Here is a 19871-nt window from a genome sequence, read left to right on the forward strand (position 1 = left end):
AAGTAAAAGCGTGTTGATTACAAGAAATTAATATTGTGGATAAAAATATTGAAAGTATAAGTATGTATACAAGTCTTTAACATTAAAATACCTTTATAAAGATTAATTAACCTAACAAATATGCAAAATATGTTGAAATAATTATAGTACCAAAAACATAAACCTGAAAACTTAAAAAAAATATTTAACTTCAAATAAGATGTAAGTGAAAAAATGAATATCTGTTAAAATAATAGATACATTTCTAATATAATTGATTACAAATGTAAAAATTAAAAAGTATACCAATCATATTATACAAATTACAAATTAATTGTTAAATTATACAAAATTACAATTATAAAATATAATTATTCAATCATAGACACTAAATTTAAAAATACATTGCTAAAGGTAACATTTATAAGTAACACAAAAAACTTAAAGAAAACATAAATACAAATATAAAATTAGATAAATACATTAAACTTAAAAAAGTGTCCTGAAAATGATAAAGCAAATACAAAACAATTGAAACATTCAAATAAAAGTCCACTTAATAATATTAACAAATACTGGTATAGATGACATCTTAAAAACATAAATAAAAATACATAAATTTTTAAAAACAAAAAACTACTTAGTAGGGAAAGTGTTTTTACTTTTGTGGGGATAGATTTACTGATCCCTTTCATTTTTTTTCTTTTTATTTGCATATAATCACAAATATGATCACAAATCATCTAGTTCAATTAATAAATACATTTAATATATTAGCTCAAGGGCCAACTTAAAAAAACATATTACAATTAGATTTCTAATATTCAGGATGGCAGAGAAAGAAAAGAAAACAGACATATGATTATGTAATCACATGGGTACAAACAGTTTCACAGCTATTCCAGAGAGGCCGATCCAGAGCCTTAACATAATCACAAACAATCCAATGCTGTTACGCCAGTGATTCAAGCAGATTTATTTAAACACTTAATTTACAGAATTATTAAAAATGTCAACAATTAGTAACAAATACCTTTTTAAAATGAACAACAGTTTTTTTGGAAACAGTCCCACTCTACTTAATTACATACCAAAAATTCCTTCAACAATAAAAACATTAAACATAATGACTATCAGTTATCAAACATAATGAACACAAACAATATATAACTAAAATATAATAAAAAACAATTATTAAGTTATACATGTATTAATTTTAACAAAAGGAACAGTCATAAAAGGTTCCCAAAACGATTTTTTGGGGGAGTTTTATATAGCGCAAACTCGACCCTAAGGTGTCAAGGCTCGTTACATGAGTACTAGTTGCTTTACAACTGGACACATTCATTTTTGTTAGGCACAGGGAGATTAAGTGATTTTCCCAGAATCACATGATGTTGAGCGTCACTGGTGAGATTCGAACCCAGTTCCCCAGCTTCGAGGTCGACCGCTCTAGCGGCCACATCCTTAGGATAGATTGAAATAGTTTTCACACTTTATTAACAAGCTAATGAATTCAAATTAGATTGATGATTTTAAAACATTTTTATATAAAAATGTAATTCTAAATAATATTAAAATCATTGTAAGACTTTACCATATATAACATAAACAGCATAATTACACTAACAGCTGTAATTAGTAAGTTAATACATTTAATACAATAAATATACACAATAATTTATACATAAAATGAAATTAATTAAAATAATCTAATCTACCAATTTAAAATTAATAAATTAATACTTTATACAATATATCATATTCCCCTACAAACCCAATAAACTGGCAGTTAATAAAAACATTTTTTAATAAAATATAATTTTCTAAACATATTACCAAACTCCCAAAAAACCTTATTAAAAATGAATTACAAATATATAACAATGCAATAATAACTTATAAAACTTAAACTAATGAAACATTATAAAAACAAAAATGCATACTATATGCAATGATTTCACATAAAATACTATTAAATACTTCAATGCTTTTAACAAAAGAAAAGATGTTTTTTATTTTAAATAGGATATTATGTCTTATATTATTATTGGATTCACAATATTTATTTATTGATATTTGTGTACCATCATATGTTTGCAACGTCTAAGGTGTAATACCAGTGCACCTATTTACCCATGAGACAACTGTGATAAGTTTGATTATTTTAAGATATTATTTTATCTCATTTCTTTTTAACTTTCTTTCAGAAACTTTATACTCAAAATATCTAGCATACTTGCACCACCATTCTTCGTTTCTCCTGCGTTTGAACCCACTATTTAGTGGAATATTTGGCATGAAATGTTTTTAGCCTTTGTAGATGTTTAACAGAGTGATAATTGTTCTCCTCAAAGGAAAATGTCTTAACTCGAACCATCTTTAGGGCAATGTCTAAGAGAATTGAAATGATTTCCTAGTTTATTGAATGCTACAACCCTTGATATATGTGAATATGCTTTTGAGTAAATATGGATCAGATATGGTTAAAATACAGTCAATACAATAAGTGCCTGTTTCAAGTTTTATTGAAAGTAATAGAAGTGACTGTAAGGACATTTGCAGCAAATTGTGACTTTGGAAACATACATTAAGATCTGCTTAGGGCCCAGATCCAAGTGAGAACAATTAGTAAAAAGTTCAGTAGGGGATATGGGTTTGTTCAGACTTAATGCTTGAAACTCCTGGTGATATAGCAAGGAGCATTAGGCAGTCTGAGAAAAGTGTAGTGGAAATTAGAGAACCACAAAATCTATAGGCGAATACCACAGGTAAGAAAGATAATCTGGATACAAATAAGAAGCAGGAGAATACAAACTTTAATTCAGATAAGAAATTTCCCGCGATTTGTGACAGGTGCAGTAGTAGTAACTAGATTGGTAATTACATTTGAAAATTGCCCTGTCATTGATATGCATTGTAACAAACACATTAAGAAAACCCAATTTAGTAGAGCACTTGGGGGTGGTGAGATCATCATGGTTTCTCAAGAGAAAGATAAGGATACATTGAGAATGAATTCTAACCTAGTTTTCAGCATTGGACCAAAAAGAAAAATGAACACCTTCCAAAATGCACCACGCTGATTGATGACAAGGTTCAACTTATGGTGACTCTTCTGCATGATTCATAATCCTTAGCACATCCCTGGTTCAGAGGGGTGAGGAAAGTCTAACCCATTGACATTCCAAAAACAAACCCCCAAACCAGGTGGTTCCACAGTTTACAAAAGAAACAACCTTTTGTATTTCTAAGGTGACATGAATTAAAAGGGTGACAGAAGCTAAAGTGTATGCCATGGAATGGGTACCCCCATGCTGGGTTAGCCACAGCAGGAGGAGATAAGAATTAGATTTGATTTTCAGTCCATATGATTCATTTTAGAAAGAACAATGGCACAAAGAAAGAGGTTGGAAAAAAAGGATGAGAAATATGTTCATGAGAACTTATGGAAGAAATTCACTGATTATGTTAGGAATTAGAATTCTGAGTATTGTATAAGATTAAAGGAAAAAACAATTCCTGTAAGGCATCTTGTGAGGAATGTTCCTCTTTTCTACAGGGGAAAACTCAATGATATTCTAAAACATCAGTGTTCCAAGTACATCAAGAAAATGATAGAATCTTCTGCTTGGGTTTCCCCATCATCATTTCCCTAAAAAGATCAGATGACGTATGGCTTTGCATTTATTTGCACAGTTTGAATGAACCAATTCCGATAGATCGCAATCCTCTACCAAACATACCCTAAGCTGATCGTATGCTATCCTTACCTAAGCTGTAGTATACAACTGTGTTTTCAATCCTCTAATATGCAAGTGCCTAACATCAGATTGTCTTGGACAAGAAATCAAAACATATGACAGGCTTTGTTATACAGAGGGCATGTATCAGTGCAAACAAATGCCTTTTGGCCATGAAAGCTCTTTCTTTGTTTTAACAAATAAAAAATAATGCTATTTTAACAGGAAGACAGGGACATACTTGTTTCTTTTGAGTACCTGGCACAACACAATGTGAATTTGGGAAAGGATTAACTCTGAAAATTGAATAGTGCTAATCTACTTGTAATGGCGCTGAATGTTTATCTACACCATTAGTAATGAAGGTATCAGACACAAGGTGTGCCTTGTTGAGGCCATTCTTGAAGCCCCTGGTTCTTCTTTTGAAGAACAATTGACGTCCTTTCTGGCTTTCTCATTTTACACAAAAATGTTTGAAGACTATCCTTCAATAAACAAAGTCAATTCTTTAAGATCTATGCTTAAAAAGAATGCTAAATTAATTTGAAGTGCTGAATTAAGGAAGTTACTGAATTAAGTTACTGAAGCAATATATTGTATAATCACCTTGTTTAAAGTGCTTTGTCATATTTAAACAGTATAACATAGCTATTGATGCCAGTAGTTGTACTTTAAGGGATATTTTAAAGCCATTTGATAGCCAGCATTAGTGGATATTAGCATATGTCTCCCGTACCCTACATAAGACCGAAAGAAACTACTCAGTCAATCTGATGTGATCTCCATTGAAGTATTTTGAAACCTTACTATGTTATTTAACTAGTAAGTAGTGAGTAGTAGGTATGTCTTTTACAAAAAGAAGCCCTGCTCGTGCTTCTTGTGGTCAAGACTAGATGAGGTCGATGACAAGGGTGATGCAATACAAGTATTACAACAAGACTGATAAGTCTGTCAAACCTTGTGTAGCGAATCACTTGCTGGTAAACCTTCCGAAGGTGTGTGACAAATGTTAGGGATATTCATAATTGATTTTTTTCATGTTCCTGTCAAGAGGAATACACGTTCTTTAGTCTCAATAGACAATAGTGCTAAGTGGGCAGAATTGCAAGCCATTGAGAATCCTATGTCGTTCTCTAATTAATGTCTTTGAGGATGTTTTTTTCATGGATGGGTAACAGAATGTGTAGAGTTGGACAATGGACCCCAGTTCATTTGTATCTTATCAAATGGGGAGCCTAACACAAAAAGAATGTAACATGAGCAAGGTTGTATTCTCCAGTACTACACAAAAGCATGGTATTTTATCATCTCATGGCTAATAGGTAGGTGGAGCACTTGAACAACCAAAATTATCAATGAGGCTATTCTGTTGGCAGTGAGTGTGGATGGGTAATTAGTTGCAGTAATGCTTTGTAAGTAACTTTACTTTCCTATAGAATCATTCACCATTTAAGAGGGTTCAAACCAACATCACATCTGGCTCAGTGATGGCTGAAAGATACGATTAGTTCTTTAAGTGATTCTTGAGTTTCTAGAAAATAATTTTACAGGAGAGTGAGACAGTAAGTTGTTATGTAGTAAAAGCAGTTGGAGCAATACAAGTCAAACAAAAGAGTAGAACTTGTCATACGTTTCTTTGTGCTGGTCAGTTAGTCATATCAAGGTACTGAGAAGACATGGCAAGCCACATCTATGATGGCCTGATCCTGTCAAAGCTACGCAAACTTTGAATAGTGCAGTTAGAGTAGAGGGAGGTGTTGTTTGAAATTTGAACAAAATAGCAATTTTTAAAGGGACAAGAAGTCCCATTCCGGGTTTCACGAAACGTGATTACAAAATAGAATATGATTTTTTTTGCATGTGTTGAACTCCTTATGCATCTGGAACACTCAATCCCCACTATATTTAATCGTGTTGGATTGGAATATAAGACATCCTTGTGTCATGAGGTAGAAAGAGCTGATCGTTTGAAGGCCATATCGCTTATTCCTGTTTCAGGCCTTTTGGTGCCACAACTTCCTCATTGTCTAGTTCCAATTCTGTGTGTCTTATTTCTATTTATTGTTGTTGGGCTAGATGCAGTGCAAAGAGCATAAACCTACCTCTGAAAATGAAATAGTTTATTTTATTGTAGTGGATCCTTGTGTTTTATCCTTGTAGTCCCAATTGGTTTCCCCACTTTGGCCTGTTTGTCCTATTTTCTTAACTTGATTTATTGGCCGATTTTTTTTAATGTTTGGCTTTGGGTATAAACTGCATGAGGCTGAATGCTGCATGTGAGATGTGGAATGACGCAATATTGCATGGTAGAATGGTGAACTGGAGTGTAGAATGCTGGAATGGCGGGTGGAACTTTAGGCTTCTTTTGTAAGTAGCAAATATTTGCTAAATTGTTCCATGCCTACCATCCACTATTACTTTTTTTATCAGTATGTCTTGTTAATAAATTAGATCTATTTGAAGTTGATTTGTTTTCCTTTGAAAACTTTCAGACTAACCAGCTTTCAAGGTTGTGTGGGTTGTCTTTGGACCTAGATGTCCATAACAGGCACCGAAAAGTGAAAAGAAAGATACAAATAATGACCTATTACATTCACTGCTTTCTTTGTCATTAGATGGCGACAATACAAATTCTTACTACAGAATTCCTCTAGCTTAACAGTTGCAATCAATAATGAATGTAGTAACATACACTTCATTTTAAATGGACATGTTGATTTGTTTCGCCAACTAATCAAGGAATTTGAACACATGTTAATTGCTTCTGTAATTTAATAGTAAAGGTACGGTTTAACACAAAGGTCTGAAATTGTGACACAAGCAATTCAATTTTGCTGTTGACGTTTAATTTTCCTAAACCGGGGATGTCTAGGTCTAAGGTGGCATCTTGAAAGTATAGCATAGTTATAGTAGTCCTGGGCCTCCCTTCAACACCTGTGTCCTAAAAATGGAAAGACCAATGTATTAATGAAGGAATATAGAGCAGTGCTATTTTGCAAACCTTTTTATACAATGTGTTGCATCATGACTGATGTATTAAGGAGGAGTGACAGTGCAAACTCACAATTCACAGTAAGTTAAAAACTGTCTCACTAATATCTCTGAGTCAGGATTCTTTTTGTGACTCAGGGACAGCCACCCCTGTCCCTGAAAGAAGATGGACGCTCCCCAAAGACCTCATTCAGTCTGTAGGCAGTGTGAATTCCACCATGATGTAAATGTTCTTCCAAAGGTATAAATTCATTGGGGGGCTACACCCTAGGATGCCTGTTTCAAGCCAGTGGATAAGGAAGATTAAAGCAGACAGGATGGCCCTGACTACTGCTATATCAAGTATCTTGATTATCTTGCCCTGTGTCAAGACAGTCAATCAGATCTTCTTCTGCATTTTTGATACTTGCTCTAGCACACCCAGGTAATTATGCTACCACCTTCTACATTGAAGGTAAGCTATAGCATGCTGTTGCATGTCTTGCTGGGTAGGTGATTTAACATATATATTGTTTTGACATGTATGTTGTGCACAGAGAAGGTAGAGGATTTGTCTGAATTGCAACATCAATAGTTCATCGTAGAGTGAAAATAATGTGAATTAAAAGTTTCACCCCTAGATCCTTGTTTTAGGGTTATCAGAAGACTGAAGACTTACATTTATAGCTAATCTTTTGCACCTCTTAGGGATGATGATGGTCAATATTTTGTAAGGCTGTTAGTTCCAATAATTAAGGCTCATTACATGAACAAACCAAAACAATTATTCCCTGTCCTTGGAACTTTAAATCATGTCATTGATCTACTCCCAGTTCTTTAGTAAAAGAAGTATCTACCTTTGTTATTCAGCAGATAATACTCGAATTCAAGTCAGTTGTTATCGTGTACCTGCTTCTCCATGGAACATTAGCTGATGACAAACCATGCAGCTGCTAAGCAGAGGTGGTGAACTACTGATTTGAGACCCTTGCAAGTGAATCCATCATATCTGCTTCACATAGGAAAAATCCTGGACTCTCTCAATAAATGATAACTTCTGTGACTCGTGGTTGTGTGGACATTAGACAATTTCTAATTGAATGTGTCATAAGAAATGAAGTGGCTTACACTCTAGTACATGAACCATAGAATGATGTGCCTTGTGAGTTCACTGGGCAACGTAATTTACTGTAATCATGGCAACTCATAAAATATGATTATTCAGTAATATGTACCAATAGAGTCCAATCATTGTATCGTCAATCTCTTCATTTTTTTCTTAGTAAATACACACAGTCAGCTGCCCTTTAATGTATGTATCCATAGTAAGTTAATTTAGGTCCTCAATTTACATGCCAAGTAACATCAATGGGGTCAGTAACAAGATGTATTGGCTTTGTTGGAATTACGCGATTTGTGAGAAATTAGCTGAGTGGGGGTATTTTACAGACTCGACTAATGAAAGCAGCTCAAATATTGGGGTCTGAAGCTGTGGCGATCTGTGCAGAAACACTGTTTCATGCATGCTATTCCCCATACATGGTTTATCTTCCTCCAGAGTTACCAAAATCCTCTGTTTAAGTTACTCCATGGCTAGAAGGGGAATACTGAGTTGGAAACCCCCCCACTTGTAAAGAGCCCACAATTATAAGAAATTAGTTACATTGTATTTCCTTTTATAAATCAGAACCGATTAATATTGTGAAAAATGGTAACAATTTCACTATTACATTTCTACGACTATGTGTGGACAATTATTCTTAATATACTTCTACATCTTATTGTTTGCTAATAGTTGTAAAAGTGACTTTATTATTGCTTTCAACTACTATTTGCATATTGTAAATCACATTTTGTCAGTGCATACTTCTTAAACCAATCATATACAACTGCACTTTGCAGGTACAAAGTCATTCAACATGATGTCACCCACAGGAGATAACTCAGAACTATTGGCAGAAATTAAAGCGGGGAAAAGCCTGAAACCAACACCTCAGAGTAAAGCACTAACAACAGTCTTCTCCGGCAGTGGGCAGACGGGAACCAATGTAAGTCACCAGATTAATTTAAAGGTAACATTTGTTCTTGTGGATTAAGTTATGTGGGTGGATGGTAATGTTACACTGTTTCCTTTAATGCTATTTGTGAAATGGGTTGCTGCTCTTATTCTGATTTAAAAGGGATTGGTACAATCTTCATTAAGGCGGTCAAAATCCAACACATTTGGTAAGACTGCTTGCTTACAATCCCAGCAGAAATTTCAAGGATCTCTTATAAATGTAGTCCAAACATTTCATCAACTTGAAGACCTTCACACTTCTAGGGATGTCATTTACCCAACAAACATGAGGAGCTTAATGTATGGATGAATTCTGCTGATGAAGCTTATAAGTAGACTATATCAAGACCCAAATATATATTATAAAAATAATATATATACACAACAAATGAGTTAGTGTAAAAAAATTATCTTCAAAGGTGGGTAATTAATTTGATGGATTGATCTGCTTTCCCAACCTAGAAACGGATTGATTCCAGAATTTGGCAGGAGTAAATCTTGACCATAGACAGGGAGGGATTATGCCTTGCAAATGGATATGGATATAACTGGCACATTTCACCAACTTTCCAAGTTATCTCGCTATGGAATGACTACCCCGTCTGGCTCCTACAAGAGGAATTTTCTCAGGTGTGAAAATCACACCATAGTGGTGTAGTTATGCATATGAATACATAAATGATTGTAGAATGCAAATTCACATATTGTGAGTACAAAACATGATTTTATTCTTACAAACAAGACTTAGGTGGAATAGGTTCAGCAAGGTTTTTTGAGAAGGAATATTGAGATTTAGGGCCTTATTACAACTCTGGTGGTTCTACAGCAGATGGTGCAACATGTATTCCGTTGTAAGACTGCCAAAGTCATGTTATGACAGCCCGCCGGATTAGGAGTCAACTTCTCGTCTGGCAGGTGGTCCTGTTAGGGCCCCTTTTGTTGGCATTATGCCCCCCTGTTCATGCCATACCATGCAAGAAATGTGGGTGCAAATACAGAGGGGTGCTACATGTACCCCCCGCATGTACACCCAGACCCAAATCCGGCAGGTCGTTGCCATTCCACCCCCCTTTTATGGCGAGTTGACTGCCCTAAAAAGGGCGGTGAAATGGCAACTCGTAATATGCTGATTCAGCGTAGGCTGTGGCACCACTCGCATATTCCTGCCGACGAAAGACCGCCTGTCCAGCAGTATCCTTGATCCTGATGGTGCCGGTGGTCTTGTGGCGGTCCAATCACTGCAGTCTTAACACTGCGGACAATCCCGGCGTGTGGCGGTGGCCGTAATGCTACCGCAGGTTCGGTGTTCCTATGGACCGCTGAGTGCGTAATAAGGCCATTAGACTTGGGATGAAAAAGGGAACTATTAGGCAGGAAAGTCTTATATTCTGGGACATTGCCTCCAACATGTTTGTGAATTTATGTGAAAACCAATGCAAATTTTACGGAATTTTTAACCATTTAGGAACTTTCAGAAAAAAAAGTTGTAGAAGACAAAAAATTCAAACTTAAACTTTAATTGATACCTCCCAAGTAAAATAAATCAAACACCAATACGTACGTATGCTCTTAATTTTCAAAAGGAAACCTGCAAATCTTCAATTAGTAGAAGAATTTTCCAAATAAAATTGATTAAAAAGCACATTTTTAAAAATCACCACTTTGCAGTTTCATGTAACAGCACATTTTTAATTTCGCCAAAAGTAAGTATAATTTTACACACTGCTTCTTTAGACTGTCTACGGAGAGGCAAGTCCAGAATTAAGGGAGGTTATATTACGTATGTGCGCATCACAGGATAAGCTTTATCAGCATTTTTGTATCTAATTCTGAAGGCCACATTTCCAGAAGGGTGAAGACAGACTGGAGACACTCCAGCCATGGCTTTACACAATCATACTTGCTTTATTACGGAAGACTCGTGTGAGTCTAGATTTAAAACATGAAAATACTAGAGCAATGGCATTCTGATGTAATCGAACAGGGGCATTCAAACACTAAAGGAACCAAACACAGTAAAAGAGGAAAACATTTTTCACGTATATCCCCCAATCGGAAAACAAAGTTTCAGAGATACTGTTAAAGGTTACAGTTTTCACATAAATTACAGTACAGACAAGCAGCAACTATCAATCGCAAGTAGTACAGAAATGTAAAAAAGTCCCTGAATGTACTCAAAGGAGCAATATAACTGAGAAGGGAGGAATGTCATTTCAAGTTTTAAATCTTATAGGATCTGTATGTCAGGAATTGACACAGGTTGGCACATGCATCCTTAAATATCTCCCATATTGTAAAGTTCTTGTTTTCATAGTGCAATAAATCTTGAAAAAAAAAGCAGTGGCTTCTCTGCAGTCCTGACACATTGCAGCTCTTTCTTTTTTTAGGCAGAGAGTCAGAATTCAGCTCCTTCAGCGGTTACAACACCATCCCCCCCTGAGACACCAACATTTACCTCCAACTCAAGAGCTGCAAGCCCCCCAGAACCAGTGCTTAATGGCAACACCGCACCCACGGCTCCAGGTCAAGGTTCACAAATGGACATAGAAACACTAATACCCACCCATGATGAGCAGGGCCGGCCCATCCCTGAGTGGAAACGGCAAGTCATGGTGCGGAAGCTGCAGATGAAGATTCAGGAAGAGGAGGAACAAAAGCGCAAGGTCAGAATAATTTCTTGTTGTACTGCTTGAGATAAGTGTGCTGTGCATTGATGTGGTGTTGCATGAAGACTTGAAACGCAGTTCTCTAAATGACTATCATTTAATTAGGATTACTGGCAGAGGAGTTCCATGAAACTAGAGAGATAATGTGCCCTCTCAGAGCTTTCCTTTAACAACTTAATGCATTCTGGTAGGTGCAGACTTGCTTCAAATTACGTGAACTAATTATAATAAACTGTTAGGTTGCAAATGTTTGTGAAAGGCTACAAAAGTACCTGACCATTGTGTCTCAGGGACATGGACTTGTCTTTAAAATCTTGGGTGGTAGAATAGAATACAATAAGCCAGCTATCCAGAAGAAATCTGGGCAAAACCTCAAAAAAGCAGAATTACTGTACAGAGAGTAGCAAATAGAGAAGGTATCCCTACAGGTTCATCAGTTATGTCTGGAAACTATTTAGCTGCAGTAGACAGATGGTTTCTCTAAACAAACAACCAAAGAAGAGAGCTTGCAGCCTTCACCTGAAGGCTGACTTATTGACTGTTTGGTTATAGTGCATTTCTAATCTTTTAAGGAGTCCATATGACTACAGCATGTTTACTCTTTATAAATCACCCCACTACATGGATGAAATTTGACTTTCTGGATATACGAGATAATCTATTGTAAATCCTGTATTGAGCTCCCCGTTCATCCAACTGTTTTGGACCACGGTATTCGAACAAACGGTCCTAAAACCTTGCATAGAGTAGTAAAAAATGTACTTGCATAAATGCAGTCTATGCAAGGAGCATCTAACAAAAAGACTTATGCCCTCATTTACAACCTGGTGAGCAGTCTGCGAACCATCCAGGTCAGCAGTTGCAAAAGTCTCAATTTCCCTGGCAGAGGACCACCCACTCTAATTAGACATCAGGATCTCTAAAGCATTCCTTGCAACAAACGGGACAGAATTTGTGGTACAGCTTTTGGACTTAGGACATCAGGTATATGTTTGCTCACCCCACCAAAGTTTTTGTTTCCAAAAGGAAACTTCTGAACCAGGGGTTGAAAAAAAAAAAAAAAAAAAAAACATGATGTACAGGGGTTTTTCTCATTTCGCTTCAATGCTATCCAGCAAATTCCCTGCTCAGGATAGTCATGGAAATCTAGCGGCAGTGGCCCCTCCCTAAATAGGAAAGACAGGCCACCTTGTCAAAGTTTTTTAACAGGGGAACCGGCTGAGGATCTGCAGAAAAAAAGCTAGGGATCCCCTCACTTCTAATTATGGTAGGCCAACCACAAATCAGGGGAAAGGGCACCACTTATTGACGACTGTTTTGCCATTCCACAAAACTCTAAATGGCCCCTTTAGACGTTACTGTTTGTTACAAAAGGGAGTCCCTTGTAGGTTATTTTGTATTTTTCTTGCTTCTGGTGAAACTGAGGTGTCTATCTATGAGGAGCATACCAGGGTAACCCTTAAACATCTGGAACCCTGCTGCATGGAGATCCAAATTCGGATAAATTAAAATAAAATTCCCTTAAACAAAAATTATACGTATATACTCAAAGTAAGCTGACTCACGTCAGATACTGACTGATTTACAGTTAGCCTCAGAATAAACTGCTGACATTATAAAATATGTAGTAATCAAAAACATATTAAAGTGTTTAAAAACTGTTTACACATAAATACATGTATTAACAATCAAGCAAGTAAGAACTCAGGACAAACATACTTTGGGCCCAAAGATTTGAGCCTTTAAAGACAATATATGCATATAACTGTCCACCTAGATAACAAAGAACTTAAGTTAATTGAAATCATTAAGCGTACTCACCAATTATCCCCTCCTTCCTCCACAGTTAATCTGTCTGTCTGTCTGTCTGTCTGTCTGTCTGTCTGTCTGTCTGTCTATCCATCTATCTATCTATCTATCTATCTATCTATCTATCTATCTATCTATCTATCTATCTATCTATCTATCTATCTACCCATCACTTACATTTCATTATTTATATTCTTTTGCTCTAATTGTCAAATCGCTGTCTATAAGTATGACAAATGTATTTAGGGGATAACATTTAAAGATATCCAAGTGTACTGCAAATCAACAGGAAGATCATGGCATGTTTACAAGATTTTAAACCTCCAAAGTGAAAAGGCGAATTAAAAATATTCATTTTTTTCATATCTCAAGACAGATTAAGAATCATTGCATCTTAATTACTTTCTGCTTTAATTAGTGGATGTGCTATGAATTTGGCTAGATCTTTCCCAAAACGTTCCCTAATTGTATATATCAAACTTAAAACTGACGAGAGACGTCTCTTTCGCAGAGCCGCCTTCTGCCGCAGGTGGCCACCCTATTGGGGTTACAAGAATGGGATGCCATAGGCATCTCCACCTTGGGAAACATAATGCGTGCCACGGCTTGAAGTCCTTTCAGGAGCTCAGGAAGGAATTTGTGATGCCGCATACCCAATTCTACAAGTACCTGCAATTACGGCATGCTCTAACACCGTACATCGCATGCCTAGAATCTCTTCCGGAGTTCAACCCGATAGAGGCTAAGGTATTTGTGGGTGACTTGGGACACCACAAGATGGCAAAAATATACCAAACCCTGCTGACGAATCGCTCTACAACCCTAGACTCACTCCGAGAAAGATAGCAGACAGACCTTGGTCCCCTTGATAAAGAAGACCGGGCGGAGGCATTAGAATCCCTGAGGGGAGCCGCAATAGCGTCACGCTTAAGACTTATTCAGTTTAAATACCTACACTGCACTTACTTTCCTAGACACAGGCTGTGGAGGGCGGGACTGATAGCCTCCCCTACGTGTCTCCTCTGTGGCAGCGCGGAAGGCACATTCATACACACCATTTGGGAATGCTCAGCGCTTATCAGATTTTGGATGGGGGTCATGACCTGCCTATTGGAATTACTGGGAATGGGAAATGCCCCTGTCTACCAAGCTTGCTCTATTACACGTTACTGAAGAGATTGGGTAAATCTTTATAAAAGGCATTTGCTATTCCTGGGCCTCACCCTGGCTAAAAGAGAAATAACTAGAGCATGGAAGGACCCGGCCCGCCCAAACTGGGAGCGTAGAAGGCAGGTCTGGATTGGTGCATGGGTCAGGAGCAACCTATATTTAAGGCACGGGTTGCACGCAGAAGAACCCTAAAATCTGGAAGCAATAGGCGGACTTTAGAGGTCTCATTTTGGAACCCCTACCACCGCGCATTACTGATATGGAAGCCGTTTGAGGACAAATCCCGGGGAACATTGATGATACAAGGGACTACTTTTATGTGAATTGGCCTGCGGGGTATGATGCATGGACTATTGCACTGTACATGGCACACTTGGTTATAAAGTTGTGGGCTGCTGTTCATAGGCCCAAAATGTTTATTTTCCTATTCTATAAATGCAAAGTCACCAGCCTGATTATTACTATACAGATCGGTATTAATTGTATTTCTCTTGCCAGAAATTTAACTGTCTTATCTGCTGACTTAATAAAAATGCGTTTTGAAAAAAAAAAGGAGCTTGTTTAACCTAGCTTTAAATATAAAGATTCAGTCCCAAAATTGGATTACCATATGTCATTATGGCTCTCTACTATTTAAAATGCATTTAGGAGATAATCACATAAAGCTTTGTCTGGGAGGGTAGAATCCAACATACACTGCATATTGCAATATACAAGTGATCCTTATGCTCTTGAATTCATATTTAGAGAGATTACATCTAGAGAGTGATGCCAATATTCTATACCCAAGATTAATAGTAGACATTTGAAAGAAGGTAGCCCAGGGCTCTTCAGTACAATATTAAGTTGCATCAACACACTGAGAAACTTAATGGTAAGGGCAGGTTATTCCCCATCACAAATTTCAGCTACTGTAGTTCTGGATCTGCTTTTAAAAGATCTTCAATGAGAGGTATCAATTGTCCCAACTATTAAAGATCTTTGAAGTGCTTTGTGCTCCGTAGGTCCTTGAAGACCATTTTAGTAAGTTTAATGGTTACACTCAGGACTAATTTGCTTCACAGAATTGCCTCTTTTTACGTGTTGCTTGAAAAAATCGCCTTCTGCAATGTACTAAATCACATGTAGTGACCTATGTTTAGTCATTTTTTTCGGGAATCTTTGTTGAACTAAGCATTCTGAAAAGATTGCTTGAACGAATATCATTTTATGTCAGGCCAAAGAAGTGCTACGAAACAAAAAAAGTAATAGCTTTCTCTTGACTACCCTGAGACGGTTAGATTTTGCAGATTTCTGAGCTGTCAACCAATAGTAATACTTATATAAAAACTAGTGACATTAACACTGAAGCATGAGCGCTTTTCTGAATTCCTGCAAGAAAGTTTCAGGCCATCAAGAAGGACGGAGTTTGTTCATATGGCAGTGTGAAATGATCCCTGCCTACTAGCTCATGTTGACAGTGTCTAGGCCCATGTGTAATTTCCACACTCAAGGCAAGTATCTTGACAAGATAGATCTACCTTAATGGTAATGACTTTTCAATTATAGTGACACTTTTAATGGTGCATAAGATTCAGTTTAAGGCACCTTATATTACTCACAGGCATTTCATCAGATTTGTTGCCTGGCCTATGTGAAGCAAGCTTGAGCAAAGCCAATTAGTGTGGTTACACTTTGAGAATTGATTGAAATACTTAACAATGTTGCATCTATGAAAGAACAAAAAGACACAATGAGATAGATGAAGAATTTAACATATGATGAATCAGTGTACTTTTCAGATGTAAAATAGTAAGGCAAGCACTTCGTAAGAGGTGGAAGGATGTAACTGCCAGCCAATATTATGAGGCTAGACAATAATACCCTTTTACTCTGAGGGAAAGCCCACTCAATGTACAGTTTCAGAAATTATTAGCAATAGGTAAAGCAGACCGAGGAGCTCAGAAGATAAACTTAAAAATAGATTGATATTTCAGAGTGCAAATATTTATTTGTAAAACAAATTATTGTCACTGCTTTTAAATTCCTTTTCAGTGGCTATACCAATTACCATTGGCCTGAGCAGTAGACGGGCCATCAAAACATGGATATTTGTTTTCTAGCCAAAGTGCAATGTCAAATATGCCACTCACTTGACAGTCAGGGGCCACGGAAACAGAGATGGTCTTCCCTCTCACCCCCAGACCAACCCTCCACAATAATTAAGTAGCACGGGCGATTGGTCCCAAGGGGAAAATGAAGAGTGAGGGATGACACAAATGTGGGAGAAGTTGTCAACTCAGTAGGACCACAGGCATACTCTTGGGAACGACCATAACACGGGATGGGGTTGGTCTCATGTCTTTGAGACTGAGGGTGTCGCCACTCCTAGCCAACATAACATCCAGAGAAGGTAAACTGGGGTGAGTAAGGGACTTCCCCCATTGCACATCATAGGGGACAGGTGCCCAAGGTAGTAGAGATGTCGATAAAACAAGAGGTCAAGTAAATGACCAAAACAGCACCTGCAGCTGGTCATTAGCTTCTCCCACAAGAGAGGAATAATACCCTCACTGCCTCGTAGGTCTAATAATCCAAAGGACAGTGCACTGACCCCAATAAACCTATAAACAAAAAAAATACCTGCAGCATGAGGAAGGATGACAGGTATGACGAAAGGAACACAAAAAAAGAACAATCACTAGCTCTGCTATGTAGACCTGCTGTCGTCCGGGCATCCAACAAGGAATAAGGGGGGTGGTGAGCGGTTGACTGCACAGCTCATATGAGGTACCAGGATGAAATTACGTCGGCAGTTCCTGCAAAGACAAAAAGAAAATCCACAAGGGAATCACTCCAGCGGTTTTCATCTGCATGAGGAAGTGAGTGCAGCTGAAATGCTGAGCTCCAGAGAGGAATATACCCTGAGGAACCGTTCCTGCAGTCCTCACAAGGACAATCCAAGTGCGCCCGGCAGAACGCGGAGAGCACAACTTGAGGTGCTGCTGGTAACCGCTCCTGCGGTTTAAATGCGTGGCAGAACAGTGAGCAAGGCATGTTGCTGACTCACCAGCTAGTTATTTTAAGAGACACCGCTCCTGCGGTCCTCTCCCAAAAGGTGCAGCACTTACAGCAAAGGCAAGGATAGTTCCATAAAAGGAACCTCTCCAGTGGTCCCTGTCGTGAAGTAGGGTGAACATGGCCGATTGCCGCTCACCTCCAAGCCCGGGAAGCGGTCTGGATCCGACTCCGTTGTCCCAGAAGGAAATCATTTAAGCCAAGCGGCTGGTGATGGGAGACGCGTATTTTTAAAGGCACGCGTCTCCCACATGGTTGGGGGCGTGTGTTAGGAAAGGGAAACTCTGTATTCTCACAGGAGTATGAGTTTTTGGTGAAATGAGCAGCGATAAGACAGGGAAGGGCACAAAGGAGCACCCTATGCTTCAACAGCTAAGGTAGGTGTCCCCATGTATGCCAGCTACACTATCGCCACCCATCTCGGAATGGAAACATGCTAGGGGACTGCCCATGACCCCTGCAAGCTCCCGGGGACCTGCACTCCCGGGTGGTATCGAATGAATATTAGTCTTATAGAGCACAAACTCTGCCCAAGGGCATCAAGGTGCTACGGATAGAGCGAGAGGTCGGAGGATGCACAGAATGGGCCTAGCAATTAAAAGTATAGAGCCATGTTTTAATGCCCCTCAAAATTTGAGAGTTTTGCCCAGAGATCTATAGGGGAAGAGAATTCCAGAGCTTGGAGGCAGCAACAGAAAAGGGTACCCCCCACTGGCTCTCCTGAACCTGGGAACTACCAACCAGTTTTTGGGGGCAGACTGCAGTTTTTTGGTAGGGACATACCGTAGGAAGAACCATTTAATGTCTTTGGATGAAAGGAGAAGGATTATTTCTGTTAATATCCACAAAATCCACCCTCATATGACAGCAGAACCAGACAATATGAATTATAAATTCATGGTATGCTGTGTAACATTATTCAACCTCAGAGTTTTGTATACGGACAATGTATTGGGGAATTGGGTTAGGAATTGCACACATTATTTTAATGATCAGGTCTAAGTTGGTATCACATTTTAAAACCCATCACACCAAACAGTGATCCATTACCTCGTAACCAATGCACTCACATTGGAAGGTCTGTGTGGTCAGCATGTACAAGTGGATTTGTAAGTTTGACACCAAAGCTGTTGGAAAACATGAATTTGGATAACAGGCATAATTGAAAAGACCTCAATAGATGTAAACTTACCCTATGGTATATTTCGGAGCCGGCATTACCACATTGACGGCCACATGCATCAAAGTCCGGTTTTGCGATTCCTTATTTGCGATTTTTAGGGAATCGCAAAATGGGATGCATGATTTTAAATCGCATAATATTTGCGATTCTGTAAAAATCGCAATTTTTACCGAATCGCAAATATTATAAGAATTCTAATTTGCGATTTCGTAATTCCCATTGATTCCTATGGGCCAAAAGGCCCATATTTATTTATTTATTTATTTTTGACATTTAATAGAGCGCGAACAAATGCCCGCAGGCGTCTCGGCGCTGTACTATTGTAAACTCTCCTATGCTCGGCTTCTTGCTCTTAGAGGTTAAACAACCAGGTTTTCAGCTGCTTTCTGAATGACAGGAGATTTGGGCTAGATCTAATGGGTTGGGGGAGCGTATTCCATAATTTTGGGGCAGCAACCAGAAAACGTCTGTCTCCCCAGGTAACCAGTTTAGTATGGGGTACCACCAGATCATTCAGTTTGGCTGAACGGAGAGGTTGGGAAGGATTGTATAGAATGAGGTGATCTCTCAGGAATTGAGGGGCTTGTTGGTGCAGTGATTTGTAAACTATGCACAAGGTCTTGAATTTAATTCTGTTCCTGATAGGGAGCCAATGATAGCTTCCCAAGGTATCAGCTATAGGTTTAAATCTAGGGATTCCCGAGAGAAGTCTAGCCGCTGCGTTCTGTACTGTCTGCATTTTCTTGATGGTCCTGATTTGAGCATTGGCTAGCAAGCCATTGCAGTAATCTAATGCAGACAGGACTAGAGCGCTAACTAGTGTCTTGCCTACGCTTTTTGGGAGAAATGGAAGGATCTTTTTTACCAACCGTAGTTTGTAAAACGCCGTAGAGGCCGTCTGGTTAGCATGAGCCTTGAAATTCAAGTTGTCGTCAAAGATGACGCTTAGGTTTCTCACCTTAGGGGTTGGTTTAGGCAAAGCTCCAAAGGATGATGGCCACCAAACTGAGGACCAGTTAGGACTAAGTTGACCGAATGTTACCACCTCGGTTTTTTACGGAGTTCAGTTTTAAACAGTTTGCTGACATCCATTGTCCGATGGCCAGCATACCTGCTTTAAAACTCTCCGCTACAGTTTCCCCATCATTTTTGATGGTTAGAATCAACTGAGTGTCGTCCGCATATGAGGTAAGGTTCATCCCGTGCGCTTTGATGGTTTTAGCGAGGTCCGACAC

The 19871-nt window shown here is 38.2% G+C and overlaps 1 protein-coding gene across 1 annotated transcript in view; it reads left to right on the top strand.

Annotated features, from left to right (window-relative positions):
• ESPN (espin) overlaps window positions 1–19871 on the top strand; it is a 1077204-nt gene that overhangs the window by 854507 nt on the left and 202826 nt on the right. The window contains exons 10-11 of the mRNA XM_086921582.1: window positions 8595–8740; window positions 11139–11414. Of these exons, the coding sequence (XP_086777708.1) occupies window positions 8595–8740; window positions 11139–11414 (422 nt within the window). The remainder of the gene's footprint in view (window positions 1–8594; window positions 8741–11138; window positions 11415–19871) is intronic.

This window comes from Lissotriton vulgaris, chromosome 5 (genome assembly GCF_964263255.1).
Source record: "Lissotriton vulgaris chromosome 5, aLisVul1.2, whole genome shotgun sequence".
Taxonomy (NCBI): Eukaryota; Metazoa; Chordata; class Amphibia; order Caudata; family Salamandridae; genus Lissotriton; species Lissotriton vulgaris.